At 35.0% G+C, this 24007-nt stretch overlaps 1 protein-coding gene across 1 annotated transcript in view; it reads left to right on the forward strand.

Annotated features, from left to right (window-relative positions):
• LOC119637049 (protein dead ringer) overlaps nt 1-23438 on the forward strand; it is an 81456-nt gene extending 58018 nt beyond the window's left edge. Inside the window, exons 8-12 of the mRNA XM_038032854.1 lie at nt 9033-9216; nt 18794-18941; nt 19020-19555; nt 21116-21627; nt 21710-23438. Coding sequence (XP_037888782.1) covers nt 9033-9216; nt 18794-18941; nt 19020-19555; nt 21116-21627; nt 21710-22068 — 1739 coding nt within the window. The 3' untranslated portion in view covers nt 22069-23438. The remainder of the gene's footprint in view (nt 1-9032; nt 9217-18793; nt 18942-19019; nt 19556-21115; nt 21628-21709) is intronic.
• Nucleotides 23439-24007: the final 569 nt, after the last annotated feature.

The following is a 24007-nucleotide window of genomic DNA, read 5'->3' on the forward strand; positions in this document are numbered from 1 at the left end:
GCGACGACTGCGACGACTGCCATATGCATCACCTCATGAACGTTATATTTTGCAAAAAGAGAAACGTATTAGAGCAATAAATAAAATACTTATATGCACTACCACACTTATGCATATATGTGCGTGTGCGTGTGCATGTCTGCAAATATGCATACATTTCAATGTGTTTATGCATACAAATGAAATTAATAACTTTTAAATATTTTCAGAAGATGGATCAAACGTGACATTAGTGTGTTTAGTTGACACTCTTGAGTGACGGCAAGCATCATATGTAAATTTTTACGAGTGTATGGTATCGAGCTGTAAAAATTTTTTTTTCTTTTTTTTTTCTCTTAGTTTTCTTCTTTTTTCCAACTATTAAGTATTCAAGCAAGAATAAGCGGCGCACAAAAAGCTTCCATACATGCATCGTACGAATGTTATGCTTGCAATCGCAAGTATTTTATTTGCATGCAGCCAATTTATTAGAACAACTAAACATATATAGTATATAGTAGGTATGTAGTTTTTATATATTTTGATTTGTGTTTTTATGCACACATTCATTATACAGGCGTACAGCAACAAACATTTCGTTTATATAGATGCGCCCTAATACGATATCCATCAGTTGTGTTGCAATATAAAAATTGATTTTGAGAAGTGTGAACGTGATTGTGTATGTACACGGGGGAAATGGATTGTTGAATACATTCAAAGTTCCTTACTCGTACATGTAAATGTGAAAGTTGCGTTTCGCTGAGACATTCACAGAATAATGTCAATAATGTCAATAGGTGGATATTTATTTCTCGACCTCTATTTGAATAAACTTTAAAACCGCAAGCCTTATTTGCGATCAATATTAGTTTCGGGAACAATTTATTATTATATTATTTTCTGTCATCTATCGGCGAGCTCACAAAGTCGCATGTTACTTGTACAAGTAATTCTTTCTACTTTTGCATAAAAGAAAATTTCAGTAGCATGGGATTAAAAAGATTTCATTCAAAGTATCATCCATCGCCAGCTACACATTTTCCATATCTTTCTAAAAGAACAAAAGCATAAAAGATATTTTGAAACTATTCACAAAAGAACTGTTTGTTTTTTTTTCCTTTCGGATATCGTAATAAAAAGAAGAGCGTTGCTTAGAGAGTATACTCCTGCTGCACACAGCCAGGCAGTACTGTTGGTTTTTCCTAAGGTAAAGAAAAGAAGCGCTTGTTAGATCGTACTCTTGAAAACCAATAGTAGGCCGTACTGCTGATGTTTTCCTACACAGACCCGAGCATCACCTTCACATAGAACAATCACGATACTAATTGTTTCATCTCGCACTAGCTTTTTGGCTTGATTGCATATCTCGTATTTACTAGCGTGCCTTAGTGGAACTTTTGTTTCGTAGAAGTAATACACAATGTCCTTATGAACCTGAGGGCTTTTAGATAGCACCAGTTTACAACCAAGATGTTTAAGAATTTCGGGATTTTTTTTGCGCAAACCATATTTTATTCAAAGTTCGCTTAAACGAGATAACTCGTAAACTGCATTGTTGTAAAGAGTCAAGAATAAAAATAGTATGTTTCCAGTGAGACAGGTGAAATAATGGCACATTTTCAAAAACAGGCTGGAACTTGATCTGTGACTTAGTGTAATTATTATCAAGATTACTATTATTATCATTATTATTATTAGTATTATTATAAGTATTTGCAAGAGGGCGCCTATATGGGCATCGCCGATTCTTACTTATGCAGGTTCCGCCACGGGACGAGTGGAACGTCTCAACATATTCTAAATGAATGAGAGACAGAATCTGCTGGTTCAGACACTAGATGCTTGACGAACACGCCACGCATCATACGTCATGTCATAATGCCAAGCACAGTATGCTACTCCGAAGTGAGTAAACTGGCGGAATTCATAAGAATTATAAAGTTGGGCGACTAAGGGTACAAACGGGCAGCCTGGATCTTTCAGATCTTTGTGTGGATGGGCCACATAACAATACAATAGAAAACTCTCTTTCAACATGCTCACGTACAAAACGCGTAATTGGCGGAAGAGTTGAATATTTAGGATTCCCTTTGGCAGCAACTTAAGTCACACACTTCTTTTTAAATTTTTTTCATTTCAAATGTATTGATTTGTATTACACAGTTTATGTGTACTTCGACTTCTCAGACTTCGTACACTTGCTATTCCTCTTTTCTTACCTCGCTCTTACCGATCATCACCGTGTTTCAACATCTATTATTGATAAATAAAAATTGTGTCACTCACCACAAACGAATTATCAATTATCAATAACTAAATAGGACAGATTGGTATTTCCCGTGAGATATATTTTGGTTTTTTGCTTTTTAAACACTAGTAGCGAATAGGTTTAATGGGAACGCGATTTGTATCTTTCATCTTTCTGACATATTTCGTTACTAGAAATCTGCAACACAGTTCACACTATTGCTCTAAGTTATTACGTCCTCCTCTTACTTTATTTAAAATTTCAATTTTTCATGAATTCGTTACCAAATTCTTTGACAACCGATTCCAGCTGATTTTCAAGGGAGGCTGGCAGGCATATAAAAGCATTACAACGTTTTCAAATGATTTATGAGGATTTCTGTGAATGTCAGCACATTTTTTTTTTTTTTTTTTTTAATTTAAGCATATATATGAGTCATAGTAGTTCAAGTTATAAATAAATAAAAAGAAGAAAAAGAAGAAAAAGAAGAAGATGAGGAAAGACCATTGTTGGATAAACTAAATGTGTGTCAATCAAAACTTTTGAAATGACAGTTTGACGCTGTAACTAAAAACTTGATCATATGAAGTCATTTACTGTGCTTATCTCTCTCTCTCTCTGTCTTTCTCTCTCTCCTCTCGAGCATTTTGCTCCAAAAACTATTTAAATTAATTATAATCGAATGTCACTGAACGCAACCTGAACGAAAACAATCACTTATTTCAATTATAAAGCATATGTTGAGCATCTTGTTTATCATTGTGACAGATGATTATGATCATCATCACATTGTGATGATGAAATAAAAACAACATCTATCTCTAATATCATTTTTATATATTCATATTTTTTTTTTCTTGTATATTAAATGCATTTTTGTATTGCATGCTATAAAAAGCAGCAAATGACAGCAAGAGTGAAGGATAGATAGAAGCAAATAAACTTTTCTTACATTTCACTTACGTGTATGTACGAATACGAGTGCACGTCTAACAAGGCGCAAATTTTATGATACCATATAAACAAAATTTATCTATTAATTTGCCTTACTTGTTGACTTACTATTTAGAGAGATTTTCTGTTTTCATCTTTTCTTGTTTTTTTTTTTCCTTTTTTATTAGAAACTTAAAAGTGAATTATATTCACTATTATATTTCCTACGGATTTACTCTTTAAATGGTTTTTTTTTTTTTTCGTTCTCCCGCAAAATTTTGCAAAAGCATTTGCTATTTATTCAGAGAGATCTGTTTGTTTTATGTTTGGCGAATTTAAAAATTCAATTTTTGATTTTTCCCCCTCTCCTCTAAACGCTGTGAAAAAAATATTTTTATTCGTATTTTCGACGTTTTATTTACTACAAGGGGTTATTATTGTATACTTGTGAAATCGCTGTAATACATGGATGTGTGGGCGTCAGGGATTCTCTCCGAAGATTTGTAAATTTTTGCGTGTTTTTGTTTGTTAATCATCCAAAGCTCACACAAATGTACATAATTTTTGCCTTTTTGTTCACCAACAAATGCAATTAAAACAAGTAATAACACTGTAATGGTATACTTCCCATCATCAAATACCCCACCTCATATAAGAACTTTGCAATATAACGGGTTATATGGAAAGTTTTCGAAAAAATTTCCCGATCCGAACCACTTCCAACAGTATTCGCCTTCAGACCAAACATTGTCGTGTAACAAATATCCCCAAAATATCTCTAAAATTTACAATCTCTAGGTTGAAGACAAGACGAATAAACAAGCTTAGATCGGTATAATAAGGGATGCGTCTATCCCAAGTCTTCAAATTCTTCTAGTTGATGCATGCACCCGCACAAACTTCACCTTACCTTATCTTTGTACCACATGTACTGTAATGTTTGAAATAAAAAATTCTTCTCTTCTGAAATTCTTCGAAATGTAAATGCATTAAAATTGTTTTTCTTGATTGGAACGTATAGTTATGCTGATCATAGTAACACTTTATATATATAATAACATTCTGGCACTGGTGCACCTGTAAAGGAATGCTTTCTACTTTTACAAAATAATTAAAGGAAATTCATAAAATTATAAAATTTTCTATGGCTTGACAACGTTGCCGATAACAGACTTCATCATGCTTTTGATAAATCGAAAACTTTATGATAATGATTATAAAAAAGTTATCGGCAAGGAGCTCACTGAAGAATGCGATGTGTTCTACACGCGTCTCTCGCGAAGAGAGACGTTTTTTCTTCACAACTTTCAATTGAATTCCTGATAAACCGTAGTGTAATGGGGTTAACTCTGATCCAACCGTTATGAAAGTTCTTTATAGCTTGATCGCTAACTACGAATACGATTCTTTCTACCTACTCAAAACAGATACGGCTTCCTTTGATAGATGGGTTTCGTGTATCACATTTTTGGAAGATTTGACTCGTTAATTATCCTCCACTTAAGACCCTTCACACGGCAAAACTAGTACTGTCTCACCGGTTCATGATGACCACACCACCCGAGATCCGGCTGGGATAGGCAAGCTTTTGAACTCTGGGCGGACATAAAGAAATGGTCGAACGACAGTTCCAAATGGCAATGGAAAGTGACTTAAGTGTGGTCATAGTCTTCCACGGGGGTCATCGCTCCCTCAGGTAACACCTGAAAGATGGGTATGGTCGCTATCGATTCACGTAGATTCTGCCAAAGCACGACTGCAATGTCCCATCATCTTCTATGTGAATGTGAGGGCATCTGCAGAATCAGCATATTCAGGTTTCCATGCTCGATGTCGATCTTTGCCATTCGCATCATACCCATCATTTTTAAAAAGTCGAGATCAGGTTTCATATGAGTTTTAGTATTGAAATCGTATTCGTCGCAAACTTCCATAAGGAACAGCCGACTATCTGCTACCTTTCTCATTGTTTAACTTTGTCGCTACCAACCGTCATATGTATGTGGCGTATTTGTATCAGTTTAAAAAAACTTTGGCTGTGGTGGATGTTTTTCCCAGTAAGCTCTGGTCGAGAACGGATTAAATAATAAAACAGTAAATGCTGACTGTGACCATTTTAGGACACAAATTAATCCATGTTCAATAGCTGGCACTTGAAGAATTGTCTAGTATGTATATCAAATTGGGATCTGACAGCAGTGCAACAAAATGCCCGCAACTCTAATTCTTAACTGGTTTTTTGATGAGAAATAGAATTCGCTTTCATTCGCATTTACACCTGAAGCTCAATAAATAAAATAAAAATAAATTAACAGCCGAATTCAATTGACTCTTACCCGGAAATCTTATACTAATTATTATTAAAAAATAACACAAAGCACAATTCAGGTATAAATAAATAAGAAAAAACAAAAGGAAAGCATGTAAGCAATTAGCGCAGAGGTACACACTCCACAGTGAATTTTCGAACCATAGTGAGACGATAAGCTTCCAAGTTATTCTAAATACGACATAGGCAGACTGCGCGTATTGAGCGTAGTTGCTTTGATAGACTTTAAAAAGTTCGACATTGAGATTGAGTGATTGACACCATTTAGGTTATTGGAAATAGCTCCATCAGATGTTGAAGTAGGGACCATACAGCTACAATTCTCTCACTATAACACCAAGGGAGTTGTGGCAAATTGACGTCCCCCGATTCTATAACTATATCAGTTGGTTTAGACTTTTCGTCCACGTCACAAATGAGGACAGCATGTTTCTTATAAGTATAGATATCTGCATTTAGGGAAATATAGCAGCAAGTTACATGTAACTGTTTACTGGCAATTTTCGGCCGGAATTGCAATAATTTCAACGCCAGGAAGAGAATTTGAAGAATTTGAAATGAATAGGACGGGACTACAGCAGATGCGGCAATTCAAACACTACCAGCATTGCAATCCAATCGATCCTTTCTAAAAATCTGGCAAGAATTGCAAATGTAAATCAAGCTTTAACCAGTTTTCAGTGAAAGCCTAACGGGAAAACTCTGTACGCACTGAACTTAGGAAAGTAGAGCGCATTTTTGAGTTTAGGCCCGTAACGTTTGAAGAAACATTTAGTTTTGTGAATAGTGAAAGAACTACCAAATTAATATTATGAGAGCAATCCCGAGCGATGAATTCCTATAATAAGGATCCAACTGGTCACAATGATTTATTTAACTAAACTTCCATGACTTCGGTCGGAAGTAAGACCTTAAAGGACGAGATTGCTCTATGATGAGATGAAGCCAGCTTGAAAATGCTAACACGCTTATAGCACTTTTCATGCTATCCTCAGAGGTGTCAAGCGCCAGCTTTGACACGAATATTAACTTTCTGGGTGGTACTGTCGTCCTGTGAACGTCATCCGTATTAGGAACGATAGGATTGACGGACAGGAAGATTTTGAGTTGGAGGAGTGCAGTAGTGTAGAGGGAGTGAATGCAACTCGAGCGACTTGCCCTGCATGGTGAGTAGCGGACACACCCGAACAGCTAGGGGTGGAAGCGGATTTATTATTTTTATTAATAATCTTTGGTTTCAATTCGAAATTTTATTTAAAGTAAGATTCTTTTATCTTTGTGATAGAATTTTGTATCACAAGAAGATTTACTAAAGCTACTTACGTAAGCACATATTTTTGCGTTAAATGTTCAAAGAGATAATAGGTCATCAATTAGCATAGGTGTTAATCATAAGAAGAATTTTTATTGAATGCCACACACATTCCAATTATGCGCCGCTTACCAAAAACACATTCATAGCCTGTTATTTGCATCACGCAGCTAGCGACTGACGAAAAGATTAACAACAAATGGCACAAACTTGGCGGAAAACGGATTGAAAATGACGCGACGAATTTAGGTAATGGTAACGTGCTTCTAAAGGGATAAACGGAATATTTGCGGAAGGCGAGGTCAGTCGAGTCAGTCGTAAGCGAATCGTAAGAAAGTTGAAAAATGAATCACAAAACAGTCGAAAGTGGAAAGACCAGAACGGCAATCAAAGCGTCGTTAATAAAATTTCCTGTAAATAATTTGTAATAGATCTCTTGATTTTATTACTAAAATCTACACTGTCCTTAAAACCGCAATTCGGTGGTATGAGCTTAATTTCAAAAAAAGTTGAATAAATAACATGAAATTCACAATAGACGGATTTACGTTATTATATAATAGAATTGCTTTGCCTATATTACAACCGTTTTTCTTATGCGAGAGCGAACTTTCTGTGAAACCTTCCTACGTAAAAAGTTTTAACAAATTTCATTTTTTTTCTCTTTTTTCTCTTATTTTCATAAGAGTCCACAAATGGAGTTATTTGGTCGAAATTTATCCTCAATTGTTATGGAGCAATTTTCACTACAATCTATTAAAAATTAAAGTTGTTTGCCAAAAGGTGTTTATATTTCGTGGGAATGTGTATGGGAAGGATTTGAAAAAACTCATGCATCCCACCTAAATATTTCACATGGGTTTAATATATGAAAACACATTGCCTGCTAATTTTTTGTTAAAAAATTTTTCAAACACCAATTTTTTTTAAAATGCAACGTTACATGAAAAATGATAGTACTATGGTGGTCTGATGCAATCAATTTGCAATAGAGTCTGCTCTTTTGCTATGTCAATGAAAGAAACTTCATGTCAATCTCTCATAGATTTTCGTTTTTTTTTTTTTCTCAAATGCAACTTCTCCCTTAGAGGATGGTTCCTATATATGTAGCATGGTAATGGTTAGACAGAAGTAGAGAAAGACATGGTGGTGAGCATATTCCAAATCGCCTTTTACCGATTGAGAACTCATTATAACCGCGACCAAGTGTGATATACCGTACAATCGGGCTATGTGGCAGTCCAGACCGCAACCCGCTGAAAATATAGAAACTTTCGCTCAACGATTTAGAAACCACGTCCAATGTCATCCTTACTGAGACTTCTTGGTTGTTAGTAAGAAACGATTGTATTTGCATTGGTTTTTTGTGGCAAAGCTTACCTGTCTAGCGTGGGTGCCATATATAACATAACAGATATCATTCTTGATATTTTTTGATAAAACCGAGTTCAAGCAAAAACTTTTCTGCATGCTCTCTGTGGCCAATGCGAAACTTGAACTTTGATGCAATCTTCTATCAAAATTGATTAGCTAAACAAGGCAAAAAGCACATTGGACCTAATTAAGCGCTGGGCAAAAGAGTTCCGTGATACTTAACACCCTACTGAAATCGTTTAGCGCTAATAAATAATATTTTTCGTACATACGATTTTTAATGCCATATCTGACTCCCACTGCTGAGTATCTTGACTAGGCAGCTTCGCTACAGAGCAATATATGGTAACAATATTCCTATCCGGAGGCAATGGGAACTGTAACTTGCTTGGCTTTGGAGTGAGTGCTTCTAACACAAAGTCAAAGATTATTAAAATCTAGAACACTCCGCCCTTGTTGGTGATCAGCTAAACAATATTGTAGCTGATGGCTGAGACCTCGTCTAGGTTCGTTGTTTGGGCGTTAAAAAAGAATGGTCCGTTCGTCGTTCAGGGCGGCGAAGAATGTGCGACCGTGGGATCGCTAACAATAAAAAAAGGAAATTAAATCGCCTGAGAATGGTCTTAAAACAGTCCTAGTTGCACTGCCAGTCACGTAACAATAATAAAAAAACATCAATTATTTGATGAAGAAAGATAAACGGTTGAGACTGGGAAAAGTTTATTAATTAATAAGAGAACTTAACATCTATACGTTAGGCATAATGCAAATATCAATCAATATTAAGAGTAGTCAGTCGTATTATGTATGATTCATAATAAATTTCCCTTTTTCCGTTTTATGGATATTTTCAGGTTCGCCGATAAACCGTTTACCCATAATGGCAAAATCCGTACTGGATTTGTACGAATTATACAATTTGGTAATTGCTCGCGGGGGATTAGTCGATGTTATTAATAAAAAGCTATGGCAAGAGATTATAAAGGGACTGCACTTACCGTCAAGCATAACAAGTGCAGCATTTACGCTGAGAACGCAGTAAGTAATTAAAAATTTGCCAAAGACATATTTCGATTCAAATAAGGCTATCAGACTCATGAAAAAAAAAAAAAAAAAACAAATTATTATTATGAAATATGTGTTGTTTGTGGTTCGTGTATGTATACCGCGAACAAAATGTGTTCCACAAATATTATAAAAAAACGAAAAATAAGTTAAATAAATAAATGTGGATATGGATTATGGGCGAAGACCTAAATGTGAACGACTGAATGCAAATGCATGGCCCTGTGACAAAAACCGCAAGCAAATTAGTTTTTAAAAAGACGATTATTATATAAAGGCAACAACAATAAAATGTAAATATAAATATGTGAATATATATATATATGCATTTATATATACATATATATGTATTTTTCTACATTACCAGAGTTAGTTGATAGTTAGTTACCAGTTACCGTATCACACACACACGTACATATACAACAATAGTTTTTTTTTTTTTTTTTTCTTTTAAACAAAATAACAACTTAACCATAAACCTTACTTTTAATTTTTATCTCGAGAGAAATTTTCGCAAAACTTAAGTATATAATAACCGCAAATAGGTTTTCTCTTAAGTTTCTCTCTGCAATCGCGTAGACAAACGGAATAATATAGCCACGCACGAATAAATGCATACGTACGTATGTATGTATGTTTGTATGTATGTATGTATGTATGTATGTATGTATGTATATACATACGTATCTACATGTATGTATTTATTATATGCTTGCACACGCAAACGTACACATAATTTTGATAACACGAGATCTTATGGCTATAGCGAGCGAGTCAACGTTAAACCAATAAGGGTCTATGATGTTTGTCGAGTTAAGCAACCAATGAATGGTTGGTTACTTGTTGTTATTATTATTGTTTCTATAGATATTACAGTTGTTTTTGTTGTTAACATTTGTGTGTATATTTGGCTTACCAATATAACAAATTACTTGCAAATTACAATGTGTCTGCTAATAATAGTAATAATTATTGCAACAACAATAAAAATATGCATTCATCATTTTATTTTATGGCTCAGTAGATCCGAGAAGCCCCAACGACGAACGACACTGTTGTAGTAATAGCCACTGAAGTGTTGTACTATGACTGACTGCAACATTGTAAAGTATTTTTCAATCATAAAAATTACTTTTTTTTTCTTTTTTTTTTTTTCTTTCGAATTTTTATGAATTTAAAGTCCGCCATCACAGTTTGTCAGGCATTCAGTCTGCCTGTCAATCATATTTCAAACACGATTTTTATGCCTTTTAGCCTATATGCACACGGCAGCAGAGCCAACACCCTATGACTGTATAGGACAGGGACATAGAAGTAGCACATACGTATGTCTCTTATATGTTCACAATACAAATAAATATAAATATACCCACATATATATATATATATATATGTACACATATGTACGAACCTACATGCATGTCTGCATTATGCAGACCTATACGTATTGTTGTGTACGATGCAACCAAAAAAAAAAAAAATAAATAAAAATAAAAAAAAATTGGAAAAAGGAAGATAGCAGCGACAGCGAGAGCAATAGCATTGTCATTGCCCGTTTGCTGTACTTGGTCTTAAAAAGTTGTTTCCGTACTGCTTTTTCGTGTACACGTACCGTAATGCAAATGTCATTGACTTAAGTAAGGTGCGCGCTTTGTGTGGTTTATGCTTTTCATATGTAGAACTAAAAACTATAGGAGACCTTATAGTTTTGTCTCCCAATCTGTTTCAATGACTTTCTAAGCAGAACAAGAAATCTTGATTGATATCCATTTGTCCAATCTGTCCCTAAAACAGACAGGATGGCCTTCGTTTCGATATATTCCCAATTTCAATATCAATCACCAACAAAAAATTGTTTACATTTTCAAAGTCACAGATGATCTTTTGGGGGGAAAAGAAAGAAACGTAATTTTTCAAACTCGAGTTGCATTTTCCTCAGCCGAAAGACCCAGACTAGACGCCTGTTTTCCGGCAGATCGTAAATCGTCCTTTCCTGCTTATGTTTGCCAATCTGTGGCCCCTCTCTATGTATCGTGAATATTTACAGATAGATAAATATGCGTCCTACTCTAAAACAGTTCTCGTAATCTTCTACAGTTTGATTTTTTCCCAATTTCCCAGTCGCCATCAGAAAAGTGTTCATATTTGGAAAATCAAAAATCTTATAAAACGGATCAGTTATAGAAATTAACGTTAGTTAGTTCACATGAAGCAAAACCTATCGCGTGGCTATTAGCCGAAGGACCCAGGTTCGATTCCTGCTCCGGTAAATGTGTTTACACATCAGTATAAGTTATTATGATAAATAATATAATATCTATACATATATATATATATTTGTTTTTTGGAGCTTCAATCAGATCGAGTTCCATGCCATAAACGAGAAGCATTAATTAATTAAAAGGACAGCCCTGCTGAATAGTAGAGTTCGATGAATAATGGATGTCGTGTTTCGAGCTCTATTCATGCCTTCTTCTAGGCTATCATTTATTATTTCTAGTTCATTAGCGTAATTACTTTTAGTGGAAAAAGAACACAAGATAATTAAATAAATTTAAAGAAGGAATCCGTTTAATAAGACCAGTAAAGTATTTTTAATATTAGTGTAAAAATGATTTGAAAAAAAAATTCGCTTTCATTCAGCTATGCAATCGTGTTACAATTTTAACCCCCATCACTAAACTAGGTGTGTTTTCCCCTTTGTAACGCTCAGAAATAAAAAGAAAATGTGTTTTTTTGAATATATTTTGAATCTTCTTCTTCTTTCTACTAAAACTAGTACTTACTAATAGTAATATCGACAGGCTTTATAAAAGTTGCAATAGAGAAAGTTATTGGTGTTAAATCGCATTGGATGAAAACCTAATCACTCTCACGTTAAAGCATTATCCTTAGATTTAAATTTTCTTTATGGCTCCAAGCAACCTAATTTTTGGCGGCTGGAGTTTTAAAGCCAAAAAAGAAAGCTTCAAAATGAAGAGGTTGTCACTCTTTAATTACTAAAAAAGACGGACGATTAGAAATGGAGTTGGTACAAGCCATGATGCCGGGGAATGATTTACATCGATGACAAAGCTGAATATTTGATTCCATTACATCATCGTAACCTTATATGGCTATAGTGTATGCGTCCATTTCTGCTAAAAAGCAGGACTATTTCTCGATGTTAATTTGCTATCGTCACCTGTATATACACCTCAAAGCACCTCAGCCCCTTTGATAATTTTCCTTTAATGATAATTTCTATTTCCACGATACAATTTCCGTCTAGTCTTTGGTATACAACAGCTGTTGCAGCTCTTTCATCGAAATACGCTCTTATAGCTAATAATCTTCTGTCGAATAAGTTACATATGTCTGGAACTTTTCTCCGCTAAGCAACAAGATGTCCTTTACTCGCATTCTCTTTGCATCGACACACGTATTTTATGTCGAAACACACCCACACGTCTCTTATTGCAGATCATGGCCCGAAGAAGATCATAGGTAGGTTAGGGTACAGAATGGCCCACGACTTAGTATTTGGCTGATCGGTAAGCAGCTTTCATGCGTTCGGCTTTTTTTTTTGTGAGTAAAGCACATGTATTTCTTTTAGATCTAATCTTCTGTAGAGTGGCCATGAGATGCAAATGACGTGAATTGTTCGATAGACAGATATTGAGGATTATTACAGACCATCATGCGTCACACAAAAGTGGTGCCCAGCGTGGTCCCTTTCCCATTGAAATTATTCTATCAATCCACCTAGTAATACTGTTACTAATTTGTAATCTTTAAGATGCCACTTTCTTCGTATTTCATTGCTAGAAAAATCACTTCCAAATACAATAACTTTTGTAGTCATTTAGAGATGACACTATGTTTTTGGAAGCTTGCATAATATTTTATGGAACTTATTCGTTAGTTATTTTTTCATGTTCACATAGGTTACTCGCTTCGTTTGCTGTCCCGACATTTTCAAGCGGCTTTTTTATTTGTCCTTTTGCTACTTTTTGGGTAAACGGCGAGTGCCCTCACAGTAGAAGACTTATGATCTCGAGATGAAATAATTGTTGAGGTATTTTCGCACATCTCCAACTTCTGCAAGCGACTGATCTGCTAAATATGACTACATCCACCTGAACGCGTGGTAATGGGAAGGAGATAGATCTAGCGAATACGGAGCAATTGAGAGAAGCTTCCAGTTTAAGTTGAAGGTCATTTCCCTGGCTCGCTTTTGTTAGCGACAGGCGAACGTAAGCGAATTTGTTTTGAATGTCGCAACCTCTTCTTTTTTTTTAATAGTTTACTGCATTTTTCCTCGGAGCCAAATTAATCATTTCCGTAGCTTCACATGCCTTTTTTTTCCTATTTAATCCAGTCGAAAATAAAAAAAAGGGCAGCAATGCCGTAAAATCCGTCCATCTCCTTAGACATCTATATACATCAAACGATAGTTTGCAAACAATTGAAACTTATAGCGTGCAAACAACATTATCCAAGTTATCTAGACCCGAATGAAATTTCGAAAAAAGTTCAAAGTCACTCGGTAGTGAGAACTGTCATCCCAAAATTAAAAATTACATTCGAGCTAACTCGATAACGAGACGCGTAAAGCAACCCCAGTGTATTTTTCTCTCTCTCTCTCTCTCTCTCTCTCTCTAAAATGCATCCTTATCTCTGGTTTTATAAGTCGTGTATTCTAACGACTCATCTATCCCGGTGAACAAAATCTTTATTTTTGTCACAAAGTCATTGTTACGGCAATAGCAATGAAAACATTTTGTTTTCATATATATCACCAAAGTATGAGGGATGTATCCATTTTGCCAAAACGTTTGCAAAGCTTGAGAGACCCCTCAAAGTATACATCTGGTTGGTCAGCATCAAGTTCTAAATCGGTTTAAGTATGTCCGTCTGGCTGCCTGTCCGTCTGCGCATTGTCTGTTGTATTCTCTTGGCCGCAAATAGAAGCTATGGAGTTCAAATTTGGCAAGGTCAACCCTATAAACTATGCACATTCTTGATCAGTTTCAAGTTCGCAATGCACCTAAACATGTCCGCTCGCTCATTTGCCCAACTGCGCAACCATGCAGTATCTGTAGTAAACATTCTCACGTTCGCAAAAGTCAAGATGCCGCTTACAAACTTGCAAGAGACTTTTAAAAGCACCCGTATATTCACAAAGAACACGCCTACAACACGCTCACATGCGTATGTATCAAAAGTTGTGAACACTAACTTTCCATGTTTTTTGCTTGTTACTCATAAATTACAACACACACACGATATAAATTTCCACTTTCTGTTTTCTGAAAACAGAAAAAATCAGCCGCGCCCACTCATTATTATAGAACATGAAAATGCTTTTTTTTGGTAGTATCATTATGTAACAGTCAGTTGTGGTGTGCACCTTGTGTTGCCAATAACTAACGTGCAAGCTTCCTTGTCCTTGTGGGACAAAACTTTTAAAATCTAATATTCTAAAATTGCCTCTCCTTTATTACGGTTAGTTCGTGGTGTATCGAAGACGTATAGAGTTATAAAATAGATACTTGGGTTAAATATAATCCCAGACAATCTGTTCCGTACTGTATCGAAACTTGCTTTGTGTTACACTTACCTTGAAAATAATATAAATCAAGGCAATATGTACCGTCAGCCTTGAGACGTAAAATTTAATGGTAGCTTGGATTTCATTACAAACATACATAGAAATGAAATTCAAAAAAAAAAAAAAAATTAAAGGAAAAGCCAATACTGCGACGAAATACAAAAATTAAAAATATATTCAAACAAGAAGCGAAAACACTACAATGTGTCAAGGGTCACCATTAAATGCCACACACTAATCCATGGTTGTTTATATATAGACTTTTCAAAATAAGTTGTCATATGGGAAGTGGTTGAAAAATTGATCCAATCCGAACTGTTTTCAATAATGCTCGTGTTTGTACCATGGGTAATAGGTTGATCACAATAAAGCAAGTCGACAGACGGGTACCCAAGCAGCAAGCTTCAGGATTCAGGAATTAATTCTTTTCAATCGATTGGAATAATAAAAAGTAGGTCAATCCTTTTAGGTGTTCAATCCGTAAACTTATTGCATTCTTGAATCCTGAGTGCGGTAGGGAGTAATGATGATGACGATCCCAAAATTCATTTTCATCGAAAATTACAACTAATCTGTTGTTCTTCTCGTCAAAGTTGAATGAAATTCCTCTTATTTACCCAAAGATTAAAAATAAAAGCAAAAATCGACACACATACGATATTTTGAAATCGGATCTTATCGAAATCGTGCTGACCCGAACTACCGGGTTGAATGAGAGGCGCCTGTACATTCATGTCATAATAATATTAATTACATATATTATTATTATTATTATTGTTATTATTTAATAATAACAATTAATTTATGCCCTGACGGAGGGGGGGAGTCAGGACGGACACATTGATATAACAAGAATGAATGCCTCTGCACATATGGTATTTAATTGACGTGAAAATAAATATTCTTGCAGTGATCAATGTTCGTTTGTCAATTTGTCAAATTCGGTGCGTAAGGTTACTTTTACTTATGTAACGAGGCGCAAAGGAAATAAAATTTACAAAAAAAAAAAAAAATAAAAAAATAATTCATTCGCAAGATATAGTAAGACATTGACGATATGTTAATAGCTTACAGTACCACCTGTAGCGCAGAAAATTTTCCATATAACATAAGTGCAGAGAGAGCTCTAGGATATCACATTCTTATATGAATCTTCATTACTGGTAACGTTGAAGTTATTGACTGCAAGAAGACGACAACATGTACACACACACACACACACGTTTAGTATTTATTTTTTTAAGCGCTTCATCTTCCATATGTATAAATGTGTGTATGCATGCATTTACTGAATTGTCTGATTTGCATGCGTATTTTTGTTTATAATTCATATCTACTCATACGTGTAAAAAATTGCGTTTAATTCAATAAACACTCATAAGTTCAATCGATGAGAACGTCTCGAAAGAAAAAGAAAAGGAAAGAAGACAGAAAAAGCATACTTTCTAGAGAGGATGTGCGCTGCTTTTTTTTTTTTTTTTTTTTTTTGCAAACTTCTTGCTTTATTTGCTTGCTTGCATTCTCTGAATTCTCGAGTAAACGCGAAGAGAATTTTGTAGACACACATTCGACTTTGATGCCAATTAACGCGATAATAATTATGAGAATTGCTTATTATACCCTACACTACTTGTGCTACATAAGTATATTACACCTTATGCGTGTATTTGCAATATTGAGAAAGACTTGGGAGAAGTCAAGACGAGTGGCTTTTGAATCACTTACTCAATTCATTAAAGCGTGTCCATCCGTCTGGCCGCCTGATCGTCTCATGGCCGCAATTTTCACGATATTTCGAACAAATTTGACAAATGATTTGACTTAAATGCTTTTGTCGCAAGGGATCAAGGGAGTTCTCAATAGAATCCTGCTTACGATCACTTTCCATATAATGGAAAAACTAATTGTATGAAAATTTTTTTTTGTATATTCCTCAATAAAAAGAGATGAAAAAAGATGTTACGACATACTAAGGGAATGGAGAAAATCGGGATTAGATGGAAGCCTTTTTTGATCAATCTCCCATGTCATCGTTTTGTCTTTTTTTTTTTCGTAAATCTTTTCTGATTTGTAGTATTTTTTGTGACGAAAAGTATCGCAAAGCCGAGTTAATAAAAGTCGGGGGTACCAAGACAGCGTTCCCTGATTCAAATCTCAAATAGAGTAGATTTTACTTTGGACATCGGTACAGTGAGTGCTTAGAGCCTAACGTTTAAAGCTTAACTTAGCGCTTAGTGCAGCCGCTCTTTCCATCTCTTTCGCCACTTATTTCTGACCATTACCGTGATTTATAGATAGGGTACATTCTCTGACGGAAAAGAGGACATAAAAATGTGCTAACTCTGAATGATTCTGACCGTCTTCCATACAAGATAAATCTTTATAAGACAAAAACGTCTTAATTTTTACTTTTTAATAACGAAAATGGTGAAGAATAACAAGTTTTAAAGCAAAAAAAAAAAAAAAAATGGAACTACACCAAATATAGATCAGGGCTGTTCACGATCCGGACCTACTACATATAATTTTGTCAAAACATCATTATCGTTTTGTTAATTATGTTCAACTTGCGATTGTAGAGTGTAAAGTGTTGTAGGGTATTTAGGAGTCGGTCTTGTCGGCCTAATAACATATTAACTTGTTTTAAATCTAAGGGGTATTAAGCCGGTTCGTGTATTTTTCATCATGAACGTATAAAATCTATTTTGCATTAGTACACACAAACATACACACACAAACACACACATGTATATATAATACTAATTTTAGAAAAAGTTTTTCTGCAGTTTTATGTCAAATATTCACACAATTTTGTATGTTTTTTTTTTTTTAGTTTTTGTTCTTCTTTTCCTTATGCACGCATTACATTATATTCAATAATGTCCCACCTGAAATAGCAAAACATGCTTATCGGTGCATATATTCGTATATGAATATATATCTATCTATCCATTCCATTGCATTGTTGATCGTTATTGTGTTGTAATTTCACATCTTTCAACGCAACTCGTTCCGTTCGATTGCGTCCATTAGCATTTTTTAATTTAATTAACACAATCCAACACCAACTTTAAAAAAGAAATGCTGTTCGTCGTTCGTTTGTTCGTTTCTTTGTTTGTTCGCATGTTTGTTTGTTTGTTTGTTTGTTTGTTTGTTTGTTTGTTTGTTCGCTTTTAAGACAAACGTCATTAACATCTTCAGTTGAGTCGAGTCGAGTAGAATCAATGAATTGCATACAACTGTTGCACATAGTTTCAAGAATGACGATATAATGATTGCTGATTGTTGTTGTTGTTGTTGTTGTTGTGTACCATTATTCAAATATTTGATCAACTCGAAAACTGCTCTACGATAATGATAATAACGATAATGATAATAATGATTACAATCATGATGATGATGATGATGAACAGAGAAAAGGTTAACCATTCCCAGGTACAAATACTATATAATTGTTTCACTACTATCGTAGTCGATATTAGCATTTTGTTGTGTCACCTTTTGTCTTCTACTGCACAAGATTTAGATTTCATTTGAATTTTCAAGTGCAAGAAAATGATGATAATGTTGATTTAGGCAAATCTTTAATGTTGCTTTATGTCATCGCAGTTGCCTGTGTATGTATGTGCATGTGCATACCTATAAGCAAATAAATTCATAGATGATAAACGATTCAAAATTTTCTTAAGCTAAAAGGGAAAAATAAAAAAAAATAAAAAAGGAATTCTTCTCAAAATTACAATGAAACGCACATCCAATGTCGCAATACTTCAAAATGTTCTCTAAGCAATTACACGTGCATACTACTACTACTACTACTACTACTACATATATGTATGCGTACATCGGATATATATGCGTAGAAAGATTGCATTTAACTTTTTTTTCTATTATCTTTACGCTGGTTATTACTTAACGTAACGCAACGTTAATCCTTTTTTACATGTATATTTGCAGATATATGAAATATCTTTATCCGTACGAATGTGAAAAGAAAAATTTGAGTACACCCGCCGAACTGCAAGCAGCGATCGATGGCAATCGTCGTGAAGGACGTCGTTCTAGCTATGGCCAATACGAGGCCATACATAATCAAATGCCAATGGTAAGCATATATATTATCTCATCTGATCATTAAGACGATTAGTTAACTTATTATTATTTATTTTTTATTTAAATACAGCAACAAATGGCCCGACAAAGTTTGTCAGGTGGCTTGCAACAAATGTCGCCGCTGGCATTGGTTACACATGCCGCCGCCGCTAATAATCCACAAGCTGCTGCACAGGCTGCTGCTGCCGCAGCACACCATAGACTGATGACTGCTCCCGCCTTTGCCCAAGTGCCGAATTTGATGTCTCACGATTTTGAGCAACGCATGTTGGAATACTTGAAACTGCTTCAAGCGAACAAAGAGCAGAATGTAGAGGCGGCGGCATCCGCCATTAGCAACAGTAACAGCAATGGACACCCAATGACACATTCACAGCAACAATCGGCCCAACAACATCAGTCGACATCACGTCAGAGATCGCAAAGTCCCGATGTTAGTCAACATGAAGCTTTCAATGTATTGGGAATGTCACGTGTAGCATTATGGCAAATGGTTAACAATCATGCAAGTCCACCCGTCTCAGTGAATGCATCTCTACATGGCGAAGGTGATAGCAGCGGTGATGTCGGCAACGGTAACGTCAAAACTGCCAGCGAAATATCAGGGTAAGAGAAAAAGATTAAAAATATCCCAACCATAACGGAAAATGCAAGAGTAGCTGCAAAGGTTTTTAGCACATTTCTAGCGCACGACAATGTTGCATTTTGCAAAAGCTTCTTTGAACACAAGCGCGATCTTGTTGCGACTTTTAAAAAAATTTTGATTGCGATATAAAGGACGAAAACCGGCAAAGAGCATAGAAGAATCAAGAGGTGGATGGACAAGGGAAGGCGAGCGGTTCAAGTGCTGCTTCAAGGCAATAGCAGAAAATTGCCTTTGCATCAGATCTTCCTTTTTCCCCCTCTTTTCTTAATCGGCAACTCCTTACAGCTTGGAATTATAAAATAATCGTTGCAACATGAGTCAATGAAGTTAATGAAATCCTAAGCGTATCTGGCGAAAAATTAACCTATATTCATATGTTCGGACGTTAAAAATTCCCGGTCTTGCCTAAAGGCTCCAGACCAGGAGTTGTGAAATATGTAAGCGCCCAAGAAAGATGAGATTGTATGAACGGCACCTTCGCCGTAACGTGTCCCGCCACTACAAACGCTATACAAAAATGTGAACGATTTGTTCACTAATAAAGAACTATTCCAATTTCTCAGCTTTCTCTCCCACTTCTGCTAGAGTTGCCTGTATACAACACAACGCCCTACAGCGTCTCCTTGTTGTTTAAAGATTCTTTCCATCGTTCCAGGTTTTCCACTTTCAAGTCGAATTTGTGTAAACACTACCGCCTTTTAATTTCCCTCTTCCTTTTGTAAAACTTCCGGACGAAAAATAGATTCATTGGGAAAACCCAAGCTCTAAATCCTAGCAGTTCGGCATCGGAACCAAAAGCAACTCGCTTCGAGAAGATGGAGAGCTTCTGTTTTTGAATGGACCAGAAAGGCGTGGTACATGTTATGAGTTACTGAAACGTAGTGAAAATAAATGATCAACTTGAAGGGCGCATTGCAGACAAAGCGACCGGAAGGTTAACGAGTAGGAAAATTACATTCGATCGTGACCGCATCTTTTACACGATCGATTCAGAAAGTAATTTCACATGTCTGTCCCTCTCGTCTTTTGTGCTCAACCTACAGGTCGCAACTTTTAAGATATTTTGATGCAATTTGGTAGACTGAAGGAGGAACACTTGCGAAAATGGTTTCGAGACGGATCTATTCCATACACCTTTGAAAAGTCGTTGTATGAGTAACTATAGAGTGATGCAAGGTATTGGGTCGTTTTTCACTACAATTATTTATTGCGAACCCGGAATTTTCAGATATTTCTGATAATAGTACAGAGAGTGGTAAACGTAATAAGACGAAGAAATTTGAGAAACTTAATATATTGCAGTTATATTCTTACACATACATACACAACACATACACAAATGGAATGTTTTCGCCATTTTTGATAAGTTCATTTTAAAGCTACATTAGTTGTTGTTCGAAATCTTCACATTTTCCTGCACTCCACTTGTGATTTACGTGTAAAACATTGTCATTTATGCATTTTCCTTATGTTAGTAACAAAGCTTTAAGCAACTTATCTAACTCTCTCCCTATTCGCAGCATTAAACGTGAACACGTAACTAGTCCAGAGCAATATGGACGAGAAGACTTCTTCAACCATCAGCCGCCGCCAACAAAACGAGCTAATTTTTACATACCGGTCGCTCCTAATTTCCAATATAAAGACAACGACTCGAATGGTGATCCTCATCAAGAACCTGACGAAGATGACGGTGAACAAAATTCAACGGCGAATTCCCCACCTGGAGATGCAAATGAAAGACCCTTAAATGGTGTACCTGGTCATCTGCCGGCGTTCCAAGACATGAGCAACAGCGTACACCACGACAAATCTGATGATTCTGCCATAGAAAACTCACCGTCGACGTCGGCCGCGTCTGGAGCTACAACTCGAGTCTCGCCGGTATCAACCAAGAAAATTCATTTATCTAAGCAAGTCCATCACACTACCGACCCCTCTAGCGACAACCCTAACGGCGTCGACAAATTAACGGCGTGTAACTCAGCTTTCGATTTATTATCTGGTTTGCAATTCCGAGTGACACGTAATGGTAAGAAAATGTTTTTCAACTTTTTGCTGTTTATGATATTTACGATCTTTTTTGCTTTATTTGTTTTTGTTTTTTTTTTCAGATATTAGTACAAATGGTGAACACCATCTTACAGTAAATCTGGAATTAAATGGTGTCACGTACTCGGGAATACTTAATGCAAATATTTCAGGTGCTACCAAAACGACGAAAACCGAAAGCAACATTGCCGACAGCGGCAAGAATAACGATAATGATGGTAACAAATTAAACTGTGTTGGTAATCATTCTGCCAGCACAAGCAATACCTATGCAAGCACATTTGAACAGCCGAAGGTCGTGGACTCTGCGATCGCTGAGACCGTAAGTGATACTGAAACGCCATCAAAAAGACCGACAGCTATCGTCACGTCAAATGGATCAACCAAGGCCTCGCTCAATAATACTTTAATCTCATCATAGAAATAACATAATTTCAACACCTGACGATCCAAACAAACTTTTGTTTATATGAAATAAAAGGAGCGTAATTTGAAAAAAGGAAGAAGAGAAAGCAAGGCGTACGCCCAACAAGAAGATAACAGAAATTAATAAAAATTTAATATGGGTTAACATAAACGTACATATGGTATACCCGTAAAGAGAATAGACGAGAGTTTCAATTATAAGCTTTTTTTTTTCTTCTTTATAACCGTACGCCATTGCATAGACTACCACCAGACACTACCACCTCAAAAGGAAAAGAAAGAAATAAAAAAATTGAAATCATTCGCGACATAGGCATAAAGACATAACGTAAAGTAATGATACCTATATTGCTAAGGAGATCAGTTGGTGTTTAAGGAGCAGCGCACACACTTACGACATGACATGGCCTACGGAGGAAGCTTATTTCGTTACTCTCCGGATTTCATTATCGGCGTGTAAAGGTGAAAGGGAGAAAGGAGGGAGTTCATAACGCTTGTATGTGATGTTTTAGGAAAGTTATGAATCTCGGCAACTTACAACAACACATATTGTTATATAACATTTTAATATTAAATAATTGTAGGCATATAGACCAAAGTATATTTTCCAGAAAAGAAAAAAAAGACTAAAAAACTTTACTTAGTGAATGAACAGTGTAAAGTTTTCTTGATTATCATTTCAAATTTTATTACATATTTTATCGAGTAGAAATAAACACTTATTCAATGGCGTTTGTCCTGGACGCTGGGGCGGGGTCGTATTACTTGATGATAAATATACATAGGCGTTTGTGTAGCGCTATTTTATATGTGAATAAGTGAAAAGTGAGATATATTCTCTTAAAATTTCTCAAACCGATTTTCCTATTGATTTCAAAAATGATATCTAAGAAGAAATTTTTTTTTTTAATAGTCAGTAATGTAAGTAAACAAAAAATTGAATGAATAAATTTTTTTTAGTTACCTATCTATCTATCTATCTATCATTTGCTAAATTGATTTTCGTGATCTGTTTTTAGAAAGCATTTTTGTTAAACAAAATTTTGAAAAAACCATCCCATTGCATGGATTTGATTTATCCGAAATAGGCATGCAGTTCATTCATGTATTTAAATATACTTTCAATGAACTTCACTCTCTTAAGTAAGACACACACACGACAGTTGATGATGAAGAAAATTAAAGAGAAAATAAATATAAAACAAATATTTTAAACAAACTACAACAGAAAAACAGAAAAGACACTAATATTAAAAATATATCGCATTATAGTGGAAATGTATAATTACTTGATATTAAGTAATGATTTAGTCATATGTAATCATCATTATCATCATCATCATCATCATCACCAACGGCATCAACATTATTATCACGATCATTATTATAAACAATAAATATATAATTATATATGTATGGTAAGTAATTTACACATTTAATATATCATAACACATATATAAACGTATATATATATATATATATATATAGAATTACTATAAATATGTAAAACAATTATAAATTAGATATATAAATACTTGCTCCTTACATATAATCCATATGCAAATATATGTTAATCTGCAGTTTTAATCCGTTTTTTTTTTTCTGCTCTTTTTCGCGCCAAGAATTTAGTTTGAATTTAACTTCGCTTACGGATAACGGATAATTAATTTTTTTTTTTTATTTTAAGTATATATATATATATATATATATATGTATGTGTGTGTGTGTGTGTTTGCGTATGTGTGTATTCAAACATGTACAAGTATGTAGTTACATTTACTTAGTACTCATGACTCTGTTTATGCGTTTTTCTATAGTTTATTAGTTTAATTACTTTTAGTAAAATAAAAAATAAAAAAAACAGAAAACATTTCAAAGATAATATAAATGTTTGAAAAAAAAATCAATCAATAAGACGAATAAAGTATATTTAA

The sequence above is a fragment of the Glossina fuscipes genome, unplaced genomic scaffold, assembly GCF_014805625.2.
Source record: "Glossina fuscipes isolate IAEA_lab_2018 unplaced genomic scaffold, Yale_Gfus_2 42, whole genome shotgun sequence".
In the NCBI taxonomy this organism is placed as follows: domain Eukaryota; kingdom Metazoa; phylum Arthropoda; class Insecta; order Diptera; family Glossinidae; genus Glossina; species Glossina fuscipes.